The 21,569-nt window shown below is 38.9% G+C and overlaps 1 protein-coding gene and 1 long non-coding RNA gene across 8 annotated transcripts in view; one reads left to right on the forward strand and one right to left on the reverse strand.

The window, feature by feature from the left end:
• The window catches only part of LOC306995914 (protein shisa-9), a 69,907-nt gene extending 65,862 nt beyond the window's left edge, over positions 1–4,045 (forward strand). The window contains exon 4 of one of the 2 annotated variants that reach the window (XM_079607891.1): positions 1,797–4,045. In XM_079607891.1, coding sequence (XP_079464017.1) covers positions 1,797–2,257 — 461 coding nt within the window. In that variant the 3' untranslated portion in view covers positions 2,258–4,045. The remainder of the gene's footprint in view (positions 1–1,796) is intronic. The other variant, XM_079607890.1, reaches the window with a different exon arrangement.
• The window catches only part of LOC306996013, a 64,725-nt gene extending 50,451 nt beyond the window's left edge, over positions 1–14,274 (reverse strand). For 3 of the 6 annotated variants that reach the window (XR_013796965.1, XR_013796966.1, XR_013796967.1), the window contains exons 1-4: positions 14,089–14,274; positions 11,618–11,753; positions 7,951–8,100; positions 2,011–2,266 (exon numbers count right to left, since the gene is read on the reverse strand). This is a non-coding gene — a long non-coding RNA (uncharacterized lncRNA). Of the gene's footprint in view, positions 1–2,010; positions 2,267–2,296; positions 8,101–11,617; positions 11,757–14,088 lie in introns of those variants that run through there. The other 3 variants (XR_013796968.1, XR_013796969.1, XR_013796970.1) reach the window with 3 other exon arrangements.
• Positions 14,275–21,569: the final 7,295 nt, after the last annotated feature.

Consider the following 21,569-nt stretch of genomic DNA (forward strand, 5'->3'; position numbering starts at 1 on the left):
AACAGTCCTGAATTAAAATGCACATGAATGTGCTAATTGATGTGCACAAAATAATATGAGCTAATCTGCATGTCTAACTGCATTAGCAAATTACTGCTTGATTTACTATCCACAGGAACAAATTAACATCCCCATTTGGGTAATTTTTCTAGAAACCGATTTTGTCACTTCTTTAAACACTTAAGATGTGCATGTGCACATGGCTTTGGCCCTCAGCATGCGGCATTGTCTCTAAAACCCCTTCAGGTTTCATTTTGACCTTCTAAGCTGATTGTAATACTAACCGACATTCACTCATGCACAACTACAAACAGTGAGCTCGTCCATACTGATGCGGTCAAAACTAATCATAACAGTTGTGGCTAATGCCAAGTTACCAGTTTACTTTAGTGACTACAGTATTTTGGCAGAAACAATGATTACCACCGGGCTAGGATATACGTTTGAGAGCACACGTACACAAACATTGAAATGAAGCTCCATGCTTGTGCGGCTTGCCACTAGCTATTTGCCTCATGCATAAGCCGTGACTCAATCGATAGAGAGAAGGGACAGTATAGGAAGTCAGGATGGAAAACGAGAAAAAGGAGAGAAAAATGACAAAACAGTGAAGCAAGGTTGTTTATGTCTGAGGGCTGTGAAGCGAGAGGCCCTGTCTATAGCTTGCAGCGCTCAACGGAGATGGGCTAATTTGACGAGACAGGCTAAAAGGCTAACTCTCTGCTGTCAACTGTTGCTAACATGCTAACCCACTTCAACTTGAAAAAGAATAAAATAACCAGCGATTACAATACTGTTCCTAACCCTAACTTGAGTCCATTTCATAAGCAGCTAGTTTTTACCAAGCTGCGGAAAATATTACTAATTCAAATTTTACACACAACAGTGCATAATAATTATAGCTCGACTGCAGTTTTTGAAGTGAGACGATAAACACCAGGTAAAACCATAGATGGTTCCTCCCAGCAAGTACAACACATTTCACAATGTTGCCTTTTGGTTGCAGTTAGGAAATGTTGCAATACAACATTTTAAAAACGTTCTTAAAAACCTGCATCATAAAGGTTGCCTTTGTTGCACAAAATGTCAGTATAACACATTTTTACAATACAAACAAAACCAGACCAAACTGTCTGTTTTAAACTATATTTACATTTACATTTAGTCATTTAGCAGACGCTTTTATCCAAAGCGACTTACAACTGAGGACTACAGCAAGCGAGTCATCGGGAAGAGGCAAAAATAACGCAAGAAGTGCTCAAAATACAAAGTTCTGGCATTGCTCAGAGTAGCATAAGCCAAAACAAGGGAGGGTAAAGGAGAGGGTTGTTTTTTTTATTTTTTATTTTTTTATGTCAAGTGCTCACGGAAGAGATGAGTTTTCTCTATATGCATCAGTACCTCTTCACTTGAATTTTCTTGTATTGATTCTTTCAAACAGTATCTGGCCTTAGGACACATTTTATTTTTCATCATCACCATGATGTGTACAGCCCTATATAGCTCCCTCAAATCAATGCATGTATGTGCGTGCCTGCATGTGTGTGTCGTGATGAAAAAGTGTTGAGGGCATCCTCATGTCACACTTGATGACCCTCTGCTCCAGGTGTTTTACTCATTAAATCCTCTCAACTCTAAATATAGCAACTATAGTCTGTGACAAATACGTTAAGTTTGTAGAGTAGTACACTGTAGGGTATGTGAGAAATTGTTTGCTTATTTGTCACAATGCTATGTTGTATTTTAGCCTCTATGTCTCTAACTGTTTGTTTTTCCCGGACCTTTTTCCCCTGCAGATACTACATCAAGGGATTACTACCCCAAGAGCTACCCTATGATGGATTACGCACACCGCCAGACCTCGCCTGCAACCTTCCAGCCCATTGCTTTCCACCCAAAAGATAAACCCTTCCTTCCGCCTCCAGACATCCATACTCCTTTGGCCATCACCATTACATCGGCCCAAGTCCCCAAGCACAAAATCTCCAAGACCAACACCCACCCACTCACCTCGAGCTCGGCCTTCAAAGTCTGGGACCCCAACAAGAGCCATGTCCAACATCAGGTCCCTCTCATGGCCCAGCCACCACTGTCCCAACCAAACAGTCGTCGCCAGGCCTTCACCAACAAGCGGCAGTTTAGCATTGAGACTCTTCCAGAGTTGTTCAACCAGCCTCTGGGGTACGGACAGTCTCCACACCTTCACCCGAAACACAAGGGACTGACCACGAACAGCAAAACGGAAGTGACAGTCTGAGGGGAAAGCCTAGAAAAGACGCAAACACAAGAAAGCATGATTTTGATTAGACATTGCAACTGGATGGACGTGAAAGCTTCTGCACATGTGCTTCAGTTATATTTATAGTATATTCCCTCCTTGTACATATTTTGGACTAGATTTATATGCACTGTACTATACTACAGAGAACCGAAGGGGAAAAGGTTGCATGGTCTTGATTCCGATTCTCGATGGGCCTTGAATCCCTGGTGATCCTACTTCCCCCTAAAATTCTGGACTTGTACTGCTGGCCTTCAGATGTCTCTTGTGGCCCAGACCCATGTGTCCGATAGCAAAGGGCAGGAGCCCTACACCTCAGGAGCCTTCACACCCTTTCAGACAAGGCCATTGTGCTGTCAACTTCAGTCAACCAAGAGCTGCCACACAGTGAGTTATTATTCAGACAATTCTAGACCACTGAGGACAAAGAACAGCGAGGAAGCATAAGGAAGAGGACAGTGAAGAAACCAAGGTGTCCTGTGAGAGAGTAGGAGAGAGAAAGAGAGTTGCAACTGTTATGATGGCCAAGGGTTTGTTATTTTAGTCAATGGATAAGGGTCTAGGTGAAATTGGCAATGTCCAATGTCCAATGACTTTGCATCTCAACACTTTCATCGAAGGATGCATTCCAGCACTTGTCTAGGGAGCGGAACGCCAACATCACTTCAAGTCATAGCTATTCTGGCTGCTTCCATTTCAATCTCTTTTTCAAGAGGTAAAGACAAGGTCAATGAGCAAGTCTCTTATTACCGAAAGACCTCAGGAGAGACATTTCAGGGGACAAAAGTCGCCCGCAGATATAAGGTGCCATAGTGACGGAGGAGCACACACCTAGGTTAACAAGTCCGGCAATGTCATAAGTAGCACTGCCAACTTTGCTAAAATGACCAATGTGTATTCTTTCCAATACCTGTCAAACAGCCTGTTTCCTTAGAACACTTCTGAATATAAATAATTACGCTTTTGGTTAAAGCAAGAACCTATTTCACAGATTGTTTGATGGCCAAATCTAGCATGTAGCGGGCAATACCTAAACCCTATTATAGCATCCTAATGCACATGGCATGGAAAACCACTAAATCTGGAGGTGGGCATCGGTTTCAGAGTGAAGAGTTTAGGTGTCTCTGGAATTGTTCAAGAGACCAGGGAAAGCGGTAGCAATACTAGGCCTATCCGTCCTCTCCCGCCTGGGGCCAAATGACTGATGGACACAGCTGACAAACTCACTCACTCTCTGCTGTTCCAAGCTGTTCCCAGCCAGGCGTTTGGCTGCCACACTGCCACAGAACAGCAGGGGGCGCTGTAATTGATGATGGCCTGCTTCTAATACAGCAGATCCAAAAATACGTTCTCTAATACTGTCTGTAGACTCGTTTCTGTCCTGTCTTTTTCATCCACACTGGATCCGAATGGAGATTTAGCACTCTTGCTCGAAGATAAGCGCGAGGCGACAAAACTAAATTTATGTTTCATGCACCAATTTAAAGGAGACATGCAGAGATGTCTGATGGTTACCTCTTGCTTCTTCACATGACAATAAAATATAAGTGTACTGAGCAAACACCTGTGTCTAAAAAGTAGCACACTTTGTTTGAACAGCCTTGTGAGATTTTACGGGCCAATGACAGCTAATGTACAAGCCACCTAGGGACTATTTAAGTGTGTGAAATGTTCAGAGTTCAACGAAACTGTTGCTTGCAAATAAAACGGCAGTACTGTGAGAAGCAGAGATGGATTATTGAACTCGGAACGAGAACACTAGATTGATAAAAAAGGACAAAAAAAGAAAGAAATTCTCTCTATATCTCTCTCTCTATTCTCACCAGATTCATTTTGGAGATAATTTCTACTTCTGGACAAACTCCAGGGACAGCAGCTCCATAAATATGTCAGCAAGTACAGTTTGAGCATGTTCCTGGATGGCTATTTTCAACCGTTGAATTGATGCAAGGATGAATCAACATGCTCTCATGGGTCAGCATCGAGTCAAACTATCCTAAGCTACAGTGATGCTCTATTCTGTCTCGGTGGCAATGGCTCCAGAGTGTCATTGGGTTTCAGGGGCAAACCCTGGAGGACAGACAGCTGTCAGACTCTCCTGGCACAGAGATGTCAAGCGATGCCAAGGTGAGCCAGCTACACAACCCTCTGCCTGAAACGGAGCCACTTTGTTGGCCAGGAGGTCATGAAGTCTGTCTTTGAGGAATGCTTGAATAGAGCAAAGTAGATTTAGCTGTCAATAAAACCACAGCGACAATGTCTCTGGCTAGATCAGCTTAAACCCTGAATCAAAGGAGGATAACTTCCAGGAATAATCTTCATACAAAACAATAAAGCACTGGATTGGTCAGGTTACTTCTTAATTCTGCAGGTTAAGGACTAAAAAGTGAAATCAAGTTGAGGTCTGTTACAAAGAAACACAAGGTGTAAATATCGGCTTCCGAATACCTTCGGTGTGAAGACTTGTTTCCAGTGGGTTTTTTAAACCACACAAATAAGCTGAATGACAGTTGTTTCTGATTTCTTCTCAACAAAAAAGTGTTCTACCTGTGATGTGAATGCCACCGGGTAGCATTTTATCTTTAGCAATACATTATGTACTTTTTACTGTTTATGTACTATTTGCAATGTCGTTTTTTTTGTACCGTAAGCGTAAATGGAATCAGAGTCAAGTCTGCCACAGTTGACAACCATTTGACGGAGATGAAGTGCTTCCGAATTTTAACACCCTTCTCACTTTCCTTACTAACTTAAATGATGTCTTGCCATATTTGAAGCTTGCGCTATATGTATAAAGCATTTGCTTTATTTAATCATTTTTAAAAGATGTATTATAACCAATGCTTGAATGACATCTTAGTTGCCAGTCCAGAGACATGTAATATGTATATTAGAGAATCATTGTTCCCATTTGTTTGATGGCTCTATTCGTTTGGTGGTATGTTTGACCAATCTAATCTTATGCACTATTCTAATTTGTACCGTTTGTCTATGTATAATTAGGATGAATTTTACAAAGGGCTTTTAAAGAGGTATGTGCTCATAACAGGAGTTGCCCGTGTTGAAAATGGAAAGGGTTCGTTTTCCCCAATGCAATGAGAGGGAGTACAGTTGGTTGTGTCGGAGTGGACAGAGTTTACTATGGTAAATTCTAGCAGATTTCAGACGCAAGGCTTTGCGAAAGTTATGCTCTGTTCAGCGATCAAAAGTTGAGGAAGTTTCTAGCTATAACACACTCATGGGTTGTGTAATACCATCCATCGCAAAGCAAAAAATGTTCTCTCCTTATGAAAACAGATATTTTCTTGTTTGAACCCAGGAAAGATATATGCAAAAACGTATTAAGGAAATATGAGAGCTTATTACAGGCATTAAAAAAAAACTGCTCTAAGATTGAACTTACCAGCATTAAAGGAAATCCAAAGCCAGCTACAGCACTGCAGGTTGATCCTAATTAAAAGTCACTGGTTACATCATCGATAAAAAGAACGACATGAAGACTAATTAGGCTTGTCTGTTGACTTAAACAAGGTCGTTTTTTTTTTACCGCAACACTAGCTTTGAGAAATATCTCCTGTCACATTTGTTTTACATGTTTACTGATTACCGGTATATACGCCCGTTTATTCATACATCAGGGTTAAAAGAGCAAAAGTTTAATATATAAATATTATGTAAAAATGTATGTATATGATGTGAATATAATGCAGCATTTACAGCCTTTCACAAATACACACACACTCTAAATCTGAGGATTTTACATTGTAAACAGTGTTTTGTGCGCGTAAACTTTTCAAATGCTTTTCTGGGTGCAGCCAGGTGGCGTTACAACGTGTCCTAACTAGGTGTGAAGCGACACGTTTCCAAGTAATATATTTGTCCAAAATGCCATGCAAACCCTGCAACAGGGACAGCCTGGTTTCTGGAAGTACGGTATTATTTTCAAATGATATTTCAAAAAAAGCATTGAAGCAAACAAACGGCTTGGAGATAAATCATTCAATCAACATTTAAGCAAAAAAGTTTATGAAGAATTTTAAAATGAGAAAGAGAGACAAACGTATAAGACTATACCTCACATTTTTTGAAGCAATGAAGTTCTCAAACCAAAAAGCACTGCAAATGACGTAACAACATCAGCAATAATGGTACAATGTAAAATTATTCATTATCAAAGTCATTGATTATCAAATAGAGTATTGAGTATTAAGTTAGAATATTCAAACATAAAACTTTAATTATGCCATTGGCAGTGCTTTATGGGACCAATGGGGATTTTACTTACTCTAGCAAGCTGTATTTTGGACCAATACGATTTTACCGTGGGTGGGGCTACCCAGCACAATGCTATAACAGAAGTCATGCCTGGTTAGGGCAAAGTTTCCCTTGCTGAGATAAATAGCTTATCGTTCCATTAGCTCTATGTCATCAGCATTCACGCTCTCTTTTCCACTCATCCTAGCCTCCTCTTCTGACTCCTCAAGGCTTAATGGACGTTGACACCGACTGTGATTAAATTGTTGGAGGTCACAGTCTATCCTGTCTGTATTCTTAATGGTAGTCACCATATTACATGGTAGTTTATTTGCATAAAATTGCATACCTAAACTTGGTTGCATTAGGGGTTCTTGTCGTTGTGTCACCCAGAAATTGTCAGCCCTCAATAAAAATGGCAAATCACTGTCAGTGTGAACGTCCAGTCACCATTCATCTTCAAAATGATGTAAATGTAGAGTACACACAGGACCTGTAGACAGGGGTGTAAGAAGTACTGAGAACATATACTTTTGTGTGGGTACTGTGACAACATTTTACATTGGCCTAAAATATACTTGAGTGAAAGAGAAATATTCTACATTCACATTACTGTTAAAAAGTTTGGTCAGTAAGATTTGTTTTTGTTCATTAAAAAATAATAATACTTTTTTTCCATCAAGCACTGATTAAATTGAAAAGTGACAGTATGTTACAAAAGAATTCTGTTCTTTTGAACTTTTTATTACTCAGTTTACTGAGACTGCATTTAACATTGAATATAATGTTTTACAATATTACGTTTTTTAATCAAATAGATGCGGCTCGGTGAGCATAAGAGACTTCTTTTAAAAAATAAATAAAAAACTTACCGACATTATACCTTTGACCTGTAGTGTAATTGTACATAAAAGGGTTGTTTCTTAGCTTTTGAAATCAATGAAATCATTTAGACATTTCAGACATTGCAACCTATTTAACCGTAGTTGTCTTCAATGTCCCGAATATATAAGACTCTATAGGACACTGAACTGCATTTAGTGCTAAACTGAAATCAATATGTTGATACGTAAACTGCATTGTGCAGATCGAACATGTTTAAGTCAAATTCCTCTTCAACAATGGTTACAATATATAGGCATATGTTGTGGTGATTGATGAGATGTTTTTTAACAAGGATGAATGACCATAGTTTGACCAATTACAGTACATTTTACATTGATTTTACTGTTTGTTTCTTGGGATTTCGAGACCTTGATATGCCTTTTTTGCACTTTAGAAACACACACATTTTTAAGTACCTTATACCCTTGCCTACAGGAACCTGTGCAGAAACTGATCTTCAAACTTCAACTACTGCACCATCTCACACTTGGACAGTTTCATTGATTATAATCTAGTTTTGTCGCATCACTCACTTGCAGTACAGACCTGACATTACAGTAGTCTCTCTCTCCTTCCTGTTCTCTCTGTCACTGTCTCATTTGTGTTTGTTCCCCCGTCTCTCATCGGAACAGTGGGAGGCGTAAGTCTCAGCTGTCGGTGATATCCAAGTTAATATGGGTCTCCTGAGGATGGAGAGAGAGAGAAATGGAGGATAATACAGTACATGATGATGAAGAACTGTGGGTGAAGAGAGGAGATCTGTCATCCTATCCTCTTGTTTCCATGTACTCCATCTCTTTTGCTCGTCTAATGCCCCATTTCCATATCTGCCATGCCTTTTTTTTTCCTTAAGTCTGGTTGCACTTTGAGGAGATGTTGAATAATTCAGAGAAATAAAATTTACAGGATGGTGAAAGAGAGAGAGACAGTCAGAGAAACACTGCTGTAGAAAGCACATGAAAAACTGTGGCAATTCAAAAGTGAAGCTGAAATGCACCTATTTGAGTAGAACACAATTTATAGTCGTATAAGTGTGTAAGTTGTATGTTTTAAAAGACATTTATGGACTGTTATAATGTCTGGGAAGGTTTGGCTTGACTATTAAGGAATATCCAAGGTTCAAAACAAGCTTAAGACCCCATGAATTCGCTTCATTAGCAATATTTTGTGCCCCGTGTTGACATTTTCTATTGAAACAGGAAGTTTGAGTTGGACACATTAAAATCTTACCCTTTTTTTAAGGTAACCAACAGGAATGAAGGTATTAGAGGGCGGGACATTCTCATCCTACATGTCTGATTTGACGAAAATCTGTTTAGTGCAGAATGAGTCATTAACATTTCTGTCAGTCTAATAAACTCTTAGATTTGTAGGAAACATTGAAAGTGTTTGTTTTTTTCAATTGAAAGTTTGAATGTGCAATATTTGCTAGATATTTGTATAAACTTTTAGGGATACATTAGCCTATAGACTCTTTCAAAAGCTAAATGACATGGGCTAAAAAATGCAACAAAAACTTTTTTTCATGGGGTCTTGAAGATATCATCAAAAACATCTGTTAGCTGCTGTCGATAACCATTGAAAATACTGTAATTACAACCCAAAACAATTGAATGCACTTACAACGGAAGTCTATGGCATAAACATCACAATACACACCATCTCAAAAGTATAAATGCTAAAGATAAAGATTATGTGTGTTAAAATGTTTGATAATATTGCTTACTAACCTTGTCTGTAAAGTTATATCCAAATGAGCTGCCGACAGACTTGTTTTGAGCTGGTATATTCCTTTAAAGATTTACAGAACATTGACTACTGAAATTGTCTAGTGATTAAAACTACAAATCCCATGATTCAATGCAACAATTACCAGGTAGAAAGATGTCTGTAAATGCTTTCTCTTAGGTCAGCATGAGAGCAACCTTATTCAATAAATAATGATTATTATGAAACAAATTTTTACTAAGCAATGAAATAACTGAACATATGGTAGAGAGGCAATTTGATGTTCATGATACCAAGAGCAATGATGATGATGATGATAATGGCAACAGTAACCATGCTGACTCAACAGCAAAGAAAACGGCAATTGTTTCTACAACACTAGATGCAATTTATAAGGAACATACGGACATGGTCCAACTGATTTAATGGCTTTTTAAACATCTCTTTATAACAGAAACATTGTTAAGTGTTCTTTGTATAAACTTGTTTAAAAAATAAAAGGCAAAGTGAAACACTCCTCTGGGCTGAGGGTGGTTAATGAACACCGGGGGATCTATCTGCAATATCTGGGAAGATCTACTAAAAAATACCATTCAACATTTACCGAATAACAGAGAGTTTATACTGTTAGAGAATTATCTAGACAAGCACTGAGGTTTTTATGCAACAGTGTGATTTTAACCACAAGCTGCAAGTGAACCTGTAGCATTTCAATAGTCTCATTTAGCCTGACGTTCAGTTATGGACATCAAATCTGGTTCAAAATGAAGCATGTTTGGTCAAAAACTTCCCACTTAGACAGGAAAAGGGTGTATGCTTCACGTCATTTTTCCTGTTAAGTTTAAGGAAACGTAAATGGTCACACTTTACAATAAGGTTAAATTCTTTAACATTAGTTAATACATTCAGTATCATGAACTAACAAAGTTAATAAATAGTATAAATTGTTAATGTTAAAAGGTACACTATGTAACTTTTGGCCCTAGCGGTAAAAAAATAATTAAAAAACTCCATATATTTTGCAGAAGGACATAGTTTGGTTGTGCTTTGGCTCTGTGTGACTGTGCTCAAAAATGTTTTTCTCATTACTAAAAAAAAGGAGAGAAAGATATTATCCTGCTGTTCATAAAACATTGTCTGAAGACATTATTGTAGAAATATCCATAAATAGACACTGTACTTCCTTAATTCCAGCACAGCTACAACAATCATCATGAAATGACCCTTCACAAGATAATGCTTTACAATGAACTCTTAGACAGCTATACATATGGCAAATTATCGGTTTAATAAAATACCTTACTCACCTGTTGAGTAATAAAAACAACATCTCCGCTCCCCTCAGTTCTCGCCATCTCCGAAAAGTCAGGTTAATAGCCCCTTTCACACATACAGGCTAAATCCGAAATCGCCCCCTAAAACATCATTCACTATTCCCTACATTAGTCCCCTAATACTGTTCACTTGAAGGAGTGAATAAAAAGGAGAGAGCGAATTCAGACAGCCGTTGAGACACTCATTATTGCAGTGCAATGTGGGATTGAATAAGTGCGCTCAATAATGTCCACTATGGTTTCGGACACTACTACAAATGGCTTGTCCCCTCAAATAATGCCCTATTTGAGGATATAGGGGGCGATATCGGATTCAGCCACAGTCTTTACTGGTAAATTACCGGTAAGAGATCATGTGAACAGGACCTTTTCAAAAATACCTGTAAATATGGGTCCCGGCAATTTACCAGTAAGGAAAGTTTTAATATTACCAGTAAATTATTTACCGGTAATGTTGTGCTCTGTTTTATTACAAGCACCGTCACGTTTGATTTTGCCAGTAGACTCTCCTCTGTTGTTCAGCGTTTTTTTTTTTAAATGGGTGATTCACCGGTTCGAGATTTAACGCCTCCATGTCAACCATTCTTGCTTGTTGTGACAACTAACCTATGCCATTCCCACACCAATGTGACCCTGGATCACAAAACCAGTCAGAAGTAGCACAGGTATATTTGTGGCAATAGCCAACAATACACTGTATGGGTCAAAATGATCGCTAAAAATCATTAGGATATTAAGTAAAGATCATGTTCCATGAAGATATTTTGTCAATTTCCTATCGTAAATATATAAAATATTTATTTTTGTGAGTGAATGCAGCACAATCGCCAACATTAATGGACAACTTTAAAAGTGATTTTCTCAATGTTTAGATTTTTTTACACCCTCAGATTCCAGATTTTCAAGTAGTTGTATCCTAACAAACCATACATCTATACATCTCAATTTAAAAAAATGTACCCATGTGACTGGTTTTGTGGTTCAGGGTCACAAGTAGCTGGAGCAACATTTCTCAGATATGACAAGACACATAAGGCCTGGTGAAGTACGCAATTTCCTATGCAACCCATCCTGCATGGCCAAACATATAAACATTAATGTTGCGTTCCAGACAGCTCAGAATTTGGATTTTTCTCACCTCATTCTTGGAAATAATGTCTGGAACTCCACTCAAAGTCAGACATTCGGCCTGCGAATACGGGGTATATCGAACGATCAACCCCAACAGCAGCGAGACACGTCATTTGAAGTCACTTCCAAGATGTCGGCAAGTCCTGCTTCCAATGAGCATAAACGTAAAAACAAACTTTAACATTAGCCATCAAGTTTAAGCAACCATACTTTCGTTTTTTTCTTTTCTTTTTATGTTGTTTTCGAAAAATGTTTAATAGAGAACCTTTAATTTGTGAATATAGCCTACTATTAATAACTATTTATTCATGTTTGTTCATAACATACTGACACCTGGAATAATAAAGGGTTAGGGTTAGTTCACCCAAAAATGAAAATTTTGTCAGTAATTACTCACCCTCATGTTGTTCCAACCCCGTAAGACTTTCGCTCATCTTCGGAACACAAATTAAGATATTTTTGATGAAATCTGAAAGCCGTCTCACTCCTCCATAGACTTCTTTTGTAATTTAAACTTGCCGGCAGGAAGTTATTAAAGACATCGTTAAAATAGTCCAAGTGACTACAGTGGCTCAACTCTAAGTTTATCAAGCAACGAGAATACTTTTTGTATGCAAAAAAAAAAAAAAAACGAAAATAACGCTAATGCTAAATAACGATAGCTAAAACACATCGTTGAGGTAAGGTGAGAGTGTATCCTATATAACCCACAGACACAAATGACAACAGCATCAGTCATAAAAAATACTTCCCTTCATGTTACTTTGGCTTCCAAAAGGTTAACTAATGGAAAGCTCAAGTATAACGTAATGCTCTTAGTGCACATACTAGCGTGCTCTCTACAAAAAAAAAAACTAAAGGTGAATGTAACATTTAAAAATGTCAAAAGCTGCAGTGTCTAATGCCATTCAACAGATCTTTGGACTTCACACTCTTCTTATGATGATGATTACATGAATAATAAAAAGAATAACAGCAGGGTTAGAGTTCGTTTTTTTCTTCTGTGTGGGCCTCTGAGTGAGTTCACCTAGTGTAACAGCGCAGCGCTTCTGGATTGTACGTCAGAACGTAGGCTCACTATTGGCCAGCATCACATGCATCACACACATGACCAGCGTCGGCCAATAGTGAGCCTACATTCTGACGTACAACCTCATTCTGACGACAATGAGGGTGAGTAATTACTGACAGAATTTTCATTTTTGGGTGAACTATCCCTTTAAGAATGCATTACTAGAAAATTTTAAAGTGACATTTTGTTTTGTTATTTTTTAAAATTGTAATATTATTTCACAATATTACTGTTTTTACTATGTTTTTGATCAAATAAAGGCAGCCTTGATGAGAATACAGTAAAAGACCCCAAACTTGTGAACATTAGTGTATTTTTAGCTCCTGTTATAAATAATGTTATCAAATAGAACCTTATTTTAAAGTGTTGCCTCGGAAGCAGAATATGTGGGCTAGCTTTCAAACATTATTTGACAGCAAATACCTCATAAACTGAGCTGTGGAAATGGTGTAAATAAGGAACTGGTGAATTTAGCCAGCTCTTAGCAGTTAAATTGCAATACACAGAAGATAAGCTGACATGCCTACTTTTTTTAGTAGACTGAGAAATACATAATTTTGAAAAAAGTAACCACAAAGCCGTCTATCACAGCAGTTTAATTGGAAAGAAACTCAAGAAAGAAAGACATCTTGACTCATTCATTCACATTAGAGGTGCTGGAACCAGAGGGGGCAACGACCTCCTGCAATTTTTGTTCACATTCAGCTGGCTGATTTTAAAATACATCTTCAGTTGGATGTGCACTCCTGAAATAAACTATTTACAGTTGTTTTAGAAACCTGATATTATTTCAAACAGACAAAAGTGACCAATTTGTCAAGATATATAACCATATGTGGTCTATAAACCCACATAACTCAAGCACATGCATGAATTTACCAATTCAACAATTGAATTCAGATCTACTAACAATACAGAGTGCTGCAGTAATGATGTATTTTTGTAGGTCAGCCTAGATTTTAGAATCACCCTGGTTCACACGACAAAAACCCAATAGGATTTTTCAATAGCATTTGGATTATTGCAGAAAATAAGCTCTGTGACCAATAAAAGTTAGTTTCTTAAACATTTTGTTCATTATGATAATCTTCACAAATGAACACAACTTTTATGAAGTTTGAAGGCTAAATACAACTGCCAAGTCAAAAGCAAAGCATAGGCTATAACAAGTGAACCACACCCCGGTAACGGTCACGTGACTTCAGGTCAGCACCTTCAACCATCAAGGACCATCAAGCTTCAGACTCTTTCAGTCTTTATTTATAAACATTTCCCCTGAAGGTTCGAGGTTGAATAGTTTGCAAGAGCACGACTATAAACACAATGAGGCTGTGAAAGACTGAAATTGGACTAGTGTGTCACTGTGTGTGAGTAACTTAACGTTAACGTTAGATGATTTAACTTACCTGTTCAGCGGATGGGATGACGTTTAATCTGTCCATTTTTAGACACTTGTTAGTTTCAATAACTTGAGTTTGTGTTAACCACAGACCTTATTTCAGGTATTTAACCAAAAACCCATTAAATTCACACGTATGTTTAAAATATTCTGGTTGACCCCCTATCGTAAGTTTTTCTCATGGCGGACGACGTACTTGTTTCCATGGTGATGTCGACGCGTCATTGCTTGTCACGTGACACAGCTTTTATTTATTTTCCCTTTTATGACAAATATTCACAAATGTATTAACTACAGCATGAAATGTCTGATATTCCTATTGTCCGATTATGTGCAAGTGGATGTGTTTTGTTCTTTGTTGTCAGCGCCAGCCAAATAAAAGCGCGAAAGCACGTTTGAATTTAGCAGTTGATCACGTGATGCACTGAACGTTCCATTTCACACCAGTGTAGTCGTTAATGAAGGGAAACCGAGGCGTTCTGAAGCATTTGAGGCTTTCATCAAATTTTGCCGAAAATAGGTTGATTACTCGAAGCTTTTAACACCATTAATGATCTGGTGGTCAACACTTGTTGTCTCCGCCATATCTAACAAATCACAGCAGAGCAGAAAAAGCATAACCAAACACAGTTTGGAAATAATGTCTGGAACTCCACTCAAAGTCAGACATTCGGCCTGCGAATACGGTATATCGATCGATCAACCCCAACAGTAGCGAGACGCGTCATTTGTCACTTCCAAAATGTCGGCAAGTCCTGCTTCCAATGAGCATAAACGTAAAAACAAACTTTAACATTAGCCATCAAGTTAGTTTGGACGGAAGTCCATTAATTTGTGCAAATGAGCCCACAACTGGAACTGATGTCATCTGTAGCCATGGTCAACGAATTTATGGAGGACCAAACCTGCAGAAATTAAAAAAGAATAAATAAACAAATAAATATGTGAAGAAATGTATAAAAAATATTATGTTTAATTATATATTTTTCCACATATTTTTTTCATTTATTTATTTCCACTTTTATTTATTTTAACATTTATTTAGGTATATATGTATTTATGTCTACATTTATTTATACATTTATTGCTCTGTATGCTAATGAGGGGAGCGTGTCTCTGTCTGTTATCAGTGGATTCTGTTCATGTCAAGGGCCATCCATCCGCCGGAAACTGGCTATCAAGCCATCACCTGCTGTTTTTCAGAAGCAGTTTTTGTAAAAAAAAAAAAAAAAAAAGGCTAACGATTGCGTCATAACCACTCGACTCTCTGTCGCAGAGACGAGAAATTACCATAGACAGTATATAAGATGGACACAGCGACCCCATAGATTTCAATGGAGAAAAGTGAAGCCCATTTGAAGCACTCACTTCCTGATCACAAGGTGAACTGCGCAGGCTCAAACTGAGCTTGATGACGTGGATGTGACGTGTGAGCAACGTGTCTGACATCTGTCAGTCTTCTAGTAGCTGTGCCGAGAGAAATCTGAATCATTCCCTTTCGAATCTCGCAGAGACGGAGAGTGTGAGTATTAGCTAACCATAAGCTATCATCAGGAGCAACTTTATCACTCTCTATGGGCTACTCCCTTGACTTTATCGGACTTTATGCCTCCACGTCCCCCCGATTGCCTGCAAGCTTCTCCTCCGGTCTATATGGTAATTTCTCTACGGTGCGACAGAGTCGCGTGGTTATGGCGCAATCGTTAGCCTATTTTTACAAAAACGGCTTCTACGAAGTCATAACGTAAGATACAAGGTAATGGAGCCTTTTATACATTGGTGTGTTTCTTTAGAAATAAATAATGGACAAATGGAGTCTTTGGACGCCTCAGATGTAAAGTTATTCGCTGTCAAAGTGACGCCAAAATGAATGGGAGTCAATGGAATGCTAGCAGGTGATGTTCTGCTACGATGGCGGCGCCCGTCGAGGCTTCAGTTTCCGACGAATGGATTACCACCTTGGAAATTACCGTATAGACAGGCGGAGAAGCTCGCAAGCAATCGGGGGGACGTGGAGGCATAGAGTCCGATAAAGTCAAGGGAGAAGCCAGTAGAGACTCATAAAGAATACTCATATAAGACAGTTGCACACACACAAACTCTCCACACACATAGGCCTACTCATATGAGAGGCGAGCACACACACACACACACACACACACACACACACACATACACATGAGACGCGCGCACAGTGTAGGCTACATGATTCTCAGTAGGGAGTTTGTGTGTGCTATAACAACAACAACAACAATTTCACGAGTTCGGCCCGAAGTCAGAGTACTCCCCCCGTAAGTAAGTGGTTAGAACTAGAAGTGTGGAGAGGGGTGGTGGAGGGATGCTGCTAAACTGTCAATGGATTGAGACTGGTGAGTCTATATACCCTCTTATTGTTGATTGCTGAGTGCTCTCCCCTCGTGTTAATTATCTGAACGTGCTCCTCCTGAACTTTGTTCTATTAGAGAATGGGCAACTACGTCATGACGCAGTGCATTCTGGGTAGCGGCGGCCATCTTTTAGGACACGGCTGTTGTAACACCAAGAGGCAGTTGGTGGCGGTAATTCTTTGTTTGCCAAACGAGGTTGTAAAGGAGAAGAAGAAAAAAGGTAAACAAACACAAATGGGCCGTGCGAAGATCAAGCTCAAGGTTATCTACCGAGAGAAGCTGAACAAGGAAGCAAAGGAGCGCTACTTAGAGAAAATAAAGGCAATTAACGGGCTCGATCCGTACGAACACAAAGAGTGGTCGACTGATCTGAACAAGCTACCGCAAACAACATTTCCTGACGTTTTTTCTTACCATGTTTTGTGGTGTAAGCGCATACACATTTGAGCAGTTCCGAAATCATAAATCTCTTGAGGCCCATCACCACTTTACTAATGGTTAGTAAAGTGGTTAGTACTAATGGTTGGGTTCAGGGCCTGGAGATTTACAAACTCAACGACCAGAAAATCGTCGTTAACACAAAGGTAGGTAATCACCACCAGAGACAATTTATATAAGAGACATGCCACTTCCTCAATCCTCAACACAATTATATAAGGAAAACCCGTAACGGCAAAGATGGCGGTTGTATGCACATGTCCCACCCCTCCTGCTGGAAAGCCAATCATCTGCTTTTAACATCAAGCCGGGAAACATTTAAGCCTATCGTCTGGGTTCACTGACGCATGGGCACAGTTGAGGTTTTGCGACAGCGGAGACGATTTGGCGACAGCGAGTTGTGGTGTGTGCAAGATCAGATGGAATCCACATGGAAGAGGGTGATGACAACGCGATAATCCTGTGTTGATTAATATTTTAATAAAATACATAATCAGAATGCTGTGTCAGGCTTATTCTTCATGTGGTATTTTTTATAGTGGGACCAAATGTATTTTGTTTTTATATTACTTGACATTTCATTGCCCAATATTAAGGCTAAAATGAGAGGTGCTTTATGCAAAGTAACTAACTCGTTCATGAACAAATCCATGTTAAATGCTTAAACCTGAGTAAAGCGTTTTAAATGTCTTCTCTGATAAGTGTATCTGAACTGTGTTTTTAGCTAACGTTATACGGTCTAGCTATGTGGCACGTTAGCCTAGGCTAGCAAGATATACAATGACAAGCAAGCTAACGTTACCGGGAGTCTAACGGTAATGGTTAAAATATTTAAAACGTTACCTTTATTCTCCTTTGAGAAGGCGAAAAAAGGATCGCCCACATCCCACTCTGTTATTGCACGCATAGAAGGCACATAAACGTGGCATATGTACTTATATTTTACTTTAAAGTTATGAAGTAACTTTAGAAATATACAAATCTCTGTCTTGATGCTAACGTTATTTTTGTCCACCAAAATACGTTACTGTTTGAAAAGGCGGCAGATTTGATATGCAGTGTATGTGTGCGTTGTGTAAATATAGATGGTAACGTTATACAAATTGTCTCTGGTTATATGCTGACTGTATCCCTAACGTCAATAAGCACAGCATTTCTTCAAGGGTTTTTAAAAAATAATTTTATTTTACAGAACACATAACGTTATACAATGAGATTACAAAAAATTCTGTCCATATCAGGGGTAGACAAAGCAAAGAAAAAGTGAGACACAAGAAGAACAAGACAATAAAATAATGATTCAAAATATTGTACTGTACACTGAGAAAAAAAAGATATTGAGCATTTGTTTAAGTGCTTGACACAACACCGGCATTCTGGATAGAGACGTAAATGAAGTTGGTGTCGTGAATCCTTGCGCATGCATGCGTAGTAAAAGTGGGGGGAAAATGTGGGGAAAAAGGCATTTTAAACCTTATTTTGGGGCAAAGTCATCAAACCTTTTCAGCAATTTTTATCATATTTTACTGCTGTTTCTATACATGCAGTTTTTATGTCCCGGTGACCAGTGAAAGTGCAGTTCTGACTCTCTGCCCATTCATTTAGATAGGAGCCTGATCTTGTTAGTCCGAAATAGCTGCCCGGAGGCGTTGCCAAAATGGCGGCAGAGTGGCGCGACTTGCCTAAAAGGACTTTGTCACCACGCACCAGACACACCTCTCTGTCACCATACTAAACTCAACAACAACACTGCAAGTTATACTCTGTGTCGTATATATATTTTTTTTTACTTACGAAACATATTGGTTAAGTTGATTACTTTTATTAAATGTAAACAGGCAAAACACTGTTGTTGTTGTTGTTGTTTCTGCACTGTTCTCAGGGGCGGACTGGCCATCGGGAGCACCGGGACATTTCCCGGTGGCCTGACGGTCGTTCTGGCCTGCCGGCTGCCAAAAAAAAAAAAAAAAAAAAAAAAAAGGCCTGCCGGCTGCCGCTGTGCAGACGATCAGCCCGATCTCATCCCAAGGCGTCATATACTGACGCTTTGACAAATCGTTTACATCCAACGCACATGGCACCCTTTAGCGTCAATATGAGACGCAGATATTTGTCAAAAGTGTCAGTATATGACGCCCTAGGATGAGAATGCGTTGGATAGGCTGGTGTGCAACTACGAATTAATTGACGGATCTCTCAATCGACGAATCATAATGGCGGAGTGAAAATGACAATCCCACCCAACGTCACGAAGCACTGCCTAATATCTGACTAAATAGTTCAAAAAATGGAGCGTAAACGCAAAGGAGGAGCAGAGAGGGAGCGTTTAAAAAGGAAAAAAGCCCTGGCCACAGACGCAGCAAGCTGCAAAATCTCAGCCATGTTCGCCAGTAAGGGAACAGACGTCGGTCAAGATTACATTTACATTATATTTGTAATAATTTGGCAGACGAACGCTTTCATCCAAATAGTGTTAATTTCGTCAGACGAGACGAGACTAAAAATGTTCGTCAACGACCTTTTTTTCCATGACTAAGACGAGACGATGACGAGACTGCACCAATGTCCAAAAACGCTGACTAAGACTAAATTAACATGCATTATTGTTGACGAAAAAAGACGAGAATGTTTTGCATAAAATAAAAACTAAGATAAAATCTCTCTTCATTTTCGTCTCCAATCGTCTCTACTTGCCATCATCAGGAGATAGGATATTCATCTGTTATGAACAGATTTGTTAAAAACTAGTTGCATTAAAAAAATCTATTACATTTTTTTCAGGTAATTATGACATTTAACCAATATTTGAGACGTGTGAAACACTATTTGACTGAAATGGTTATCAGAAATAATCTCAGAAATAATTTGTTATTTAAAAAAAAGACTAAAATGTTTTAACTAAAACTTAGAAATATTGAGTTTCTTTTGACTAAAATTAGACGACTAATTAAAATTTGACTAAAATAACGAGACTTTTAGTCGACTAAAACTTGACTAAGATACCTTGAGTTTCTTTTGACTAAAACTAGACTAAAATGACGAGACTTTTAGTTGACTAAAACTAAGACTAACTAAGACATTTGGCACAAGACTAAGACTAAATTAAAAATAGGTGAAAAAATTAACACTACATACAAATCACTTAGATAATCACAATAGATAAAATTAAACCAACAAACGAGCAACAATATGTAAGTGGTGCTGTGTCAAGTCTCGTTTCGTCTACATATTTTTAATATAATAAATAAAAATGTATAAAAAGTACACAGAATAGTGTTAGTGGGTCAAATTGTTTAAATAATAAATAAATCAAGTAGATGGTATGGAAAAGAATACAGTGTTAGTTATTTAGATTTTTCATTTCTAGTCTACAATATGTAGCCTACAATGTTTGTTTGTTTATTTATTTATTTAGCCAATTTAAGGCAATTTTCTATTTGTCATTGGTTTGGTAGTATAAATGGTGTATTCCTAGTGAGTTTGTAAGGGTTATTTTTTATATATTATTGCATCTGGTAGTCTACCTGTTACATTAATAGGGTTAGCCTACAAGTTTATCAGTCCAGTAGATTACATGAATAGGGTGGTGGTGACTGCAGCAGCAGAGGTGGCCTGGCAGTGGAGTCAAATTCCCGGCCTGAATTATTGTCCCAGTCCGCCACTGACTGTTCTAGACTAGTTTCTGTACTAAATCAGAATCCGGTTTATTTCCAGGTAACGTACATTTTCACAAACGAGGAATTTACCTTGGTGCTTAACCGTACACATAAACATAAAGAAAGAACTAGTAAAGAGATCAAAAGTACATGTCTGCAAAAAATATACTGGAGATTTGACTATGAATTTACAACTATTTTCACTGTGTAAATTTGAAGTGAAGGCTATTTGAATATACAGTATATACATATATATTTCATTTTATGCTTATCAGTGTTATTTATGTCTTAGGTTTTGCACTCTCAACGCCTCAATGAACCTCCACTCAAGCCATGGGTGATCCTCAATACCAGTGGGCAAGTGGAGTGTGTACACTGCACATGCATGGCTGGCATAGCAGAATCTTGCACACATGTCGGGCCCTCCTATTTAAAATTGAAGTAGCAGTGTGGATACGGGGTCCCAGGACAGTCACTGAAGTTCCAGCCTACTGGATGATGCCGAGTAGTGTGGACAAGGTCCAAGTAGAGGTGGGCTACAAGATTGACTTCTCCTCTGGCGCAGCTAAGAAGAGGGTGCTCGACAAGTGCATCAGTGGAGAGAGCACAATGTCATGGATACGGACTCGTGTTGGCTGCACAAGTCCGTGTGGACACACAACGACACTTTCGAACTTATCACCCCTACTTGAAATGTTGCATAATCACAGCAAGGCTGTTTGCCTTTCTGGAATGGAGGGCTACTACCAAAATTATGCAGACCCTGTTAAGCCACCCCAAAGTCCCTACAGCACCTTCGTGACCTGGGGAAGGATGGATGTGAACTGCCTGTCCTGCAGCAGCATTGTGAGGGCCTCACACACATGGTAGCGGTAACAGAGGCACAGGTGGTTGAGGTGGAAGCTCAGACAAGACAGCAGCATCGATCCCCTGCCTGGTACACATCAAGAGCAGGAAGAATAACAGCTTCCAACATCCATGCCGTTGTGTCCACCAGTGTTGCCAGA

The sequence above is a fragment of the Phoxinus phoxinus genome, assembly GCF_949152265.1.
Source record: "Phoxinus phoxinus genome assembly, chromosome: 1".
Classification (NCBI taxonomy): Eukaryota; Metazoa; Chordata; class Actinopteri; order Cypriniformes; family Leuciscidae; genus Phoxinus; species Phoxinus phoxinus.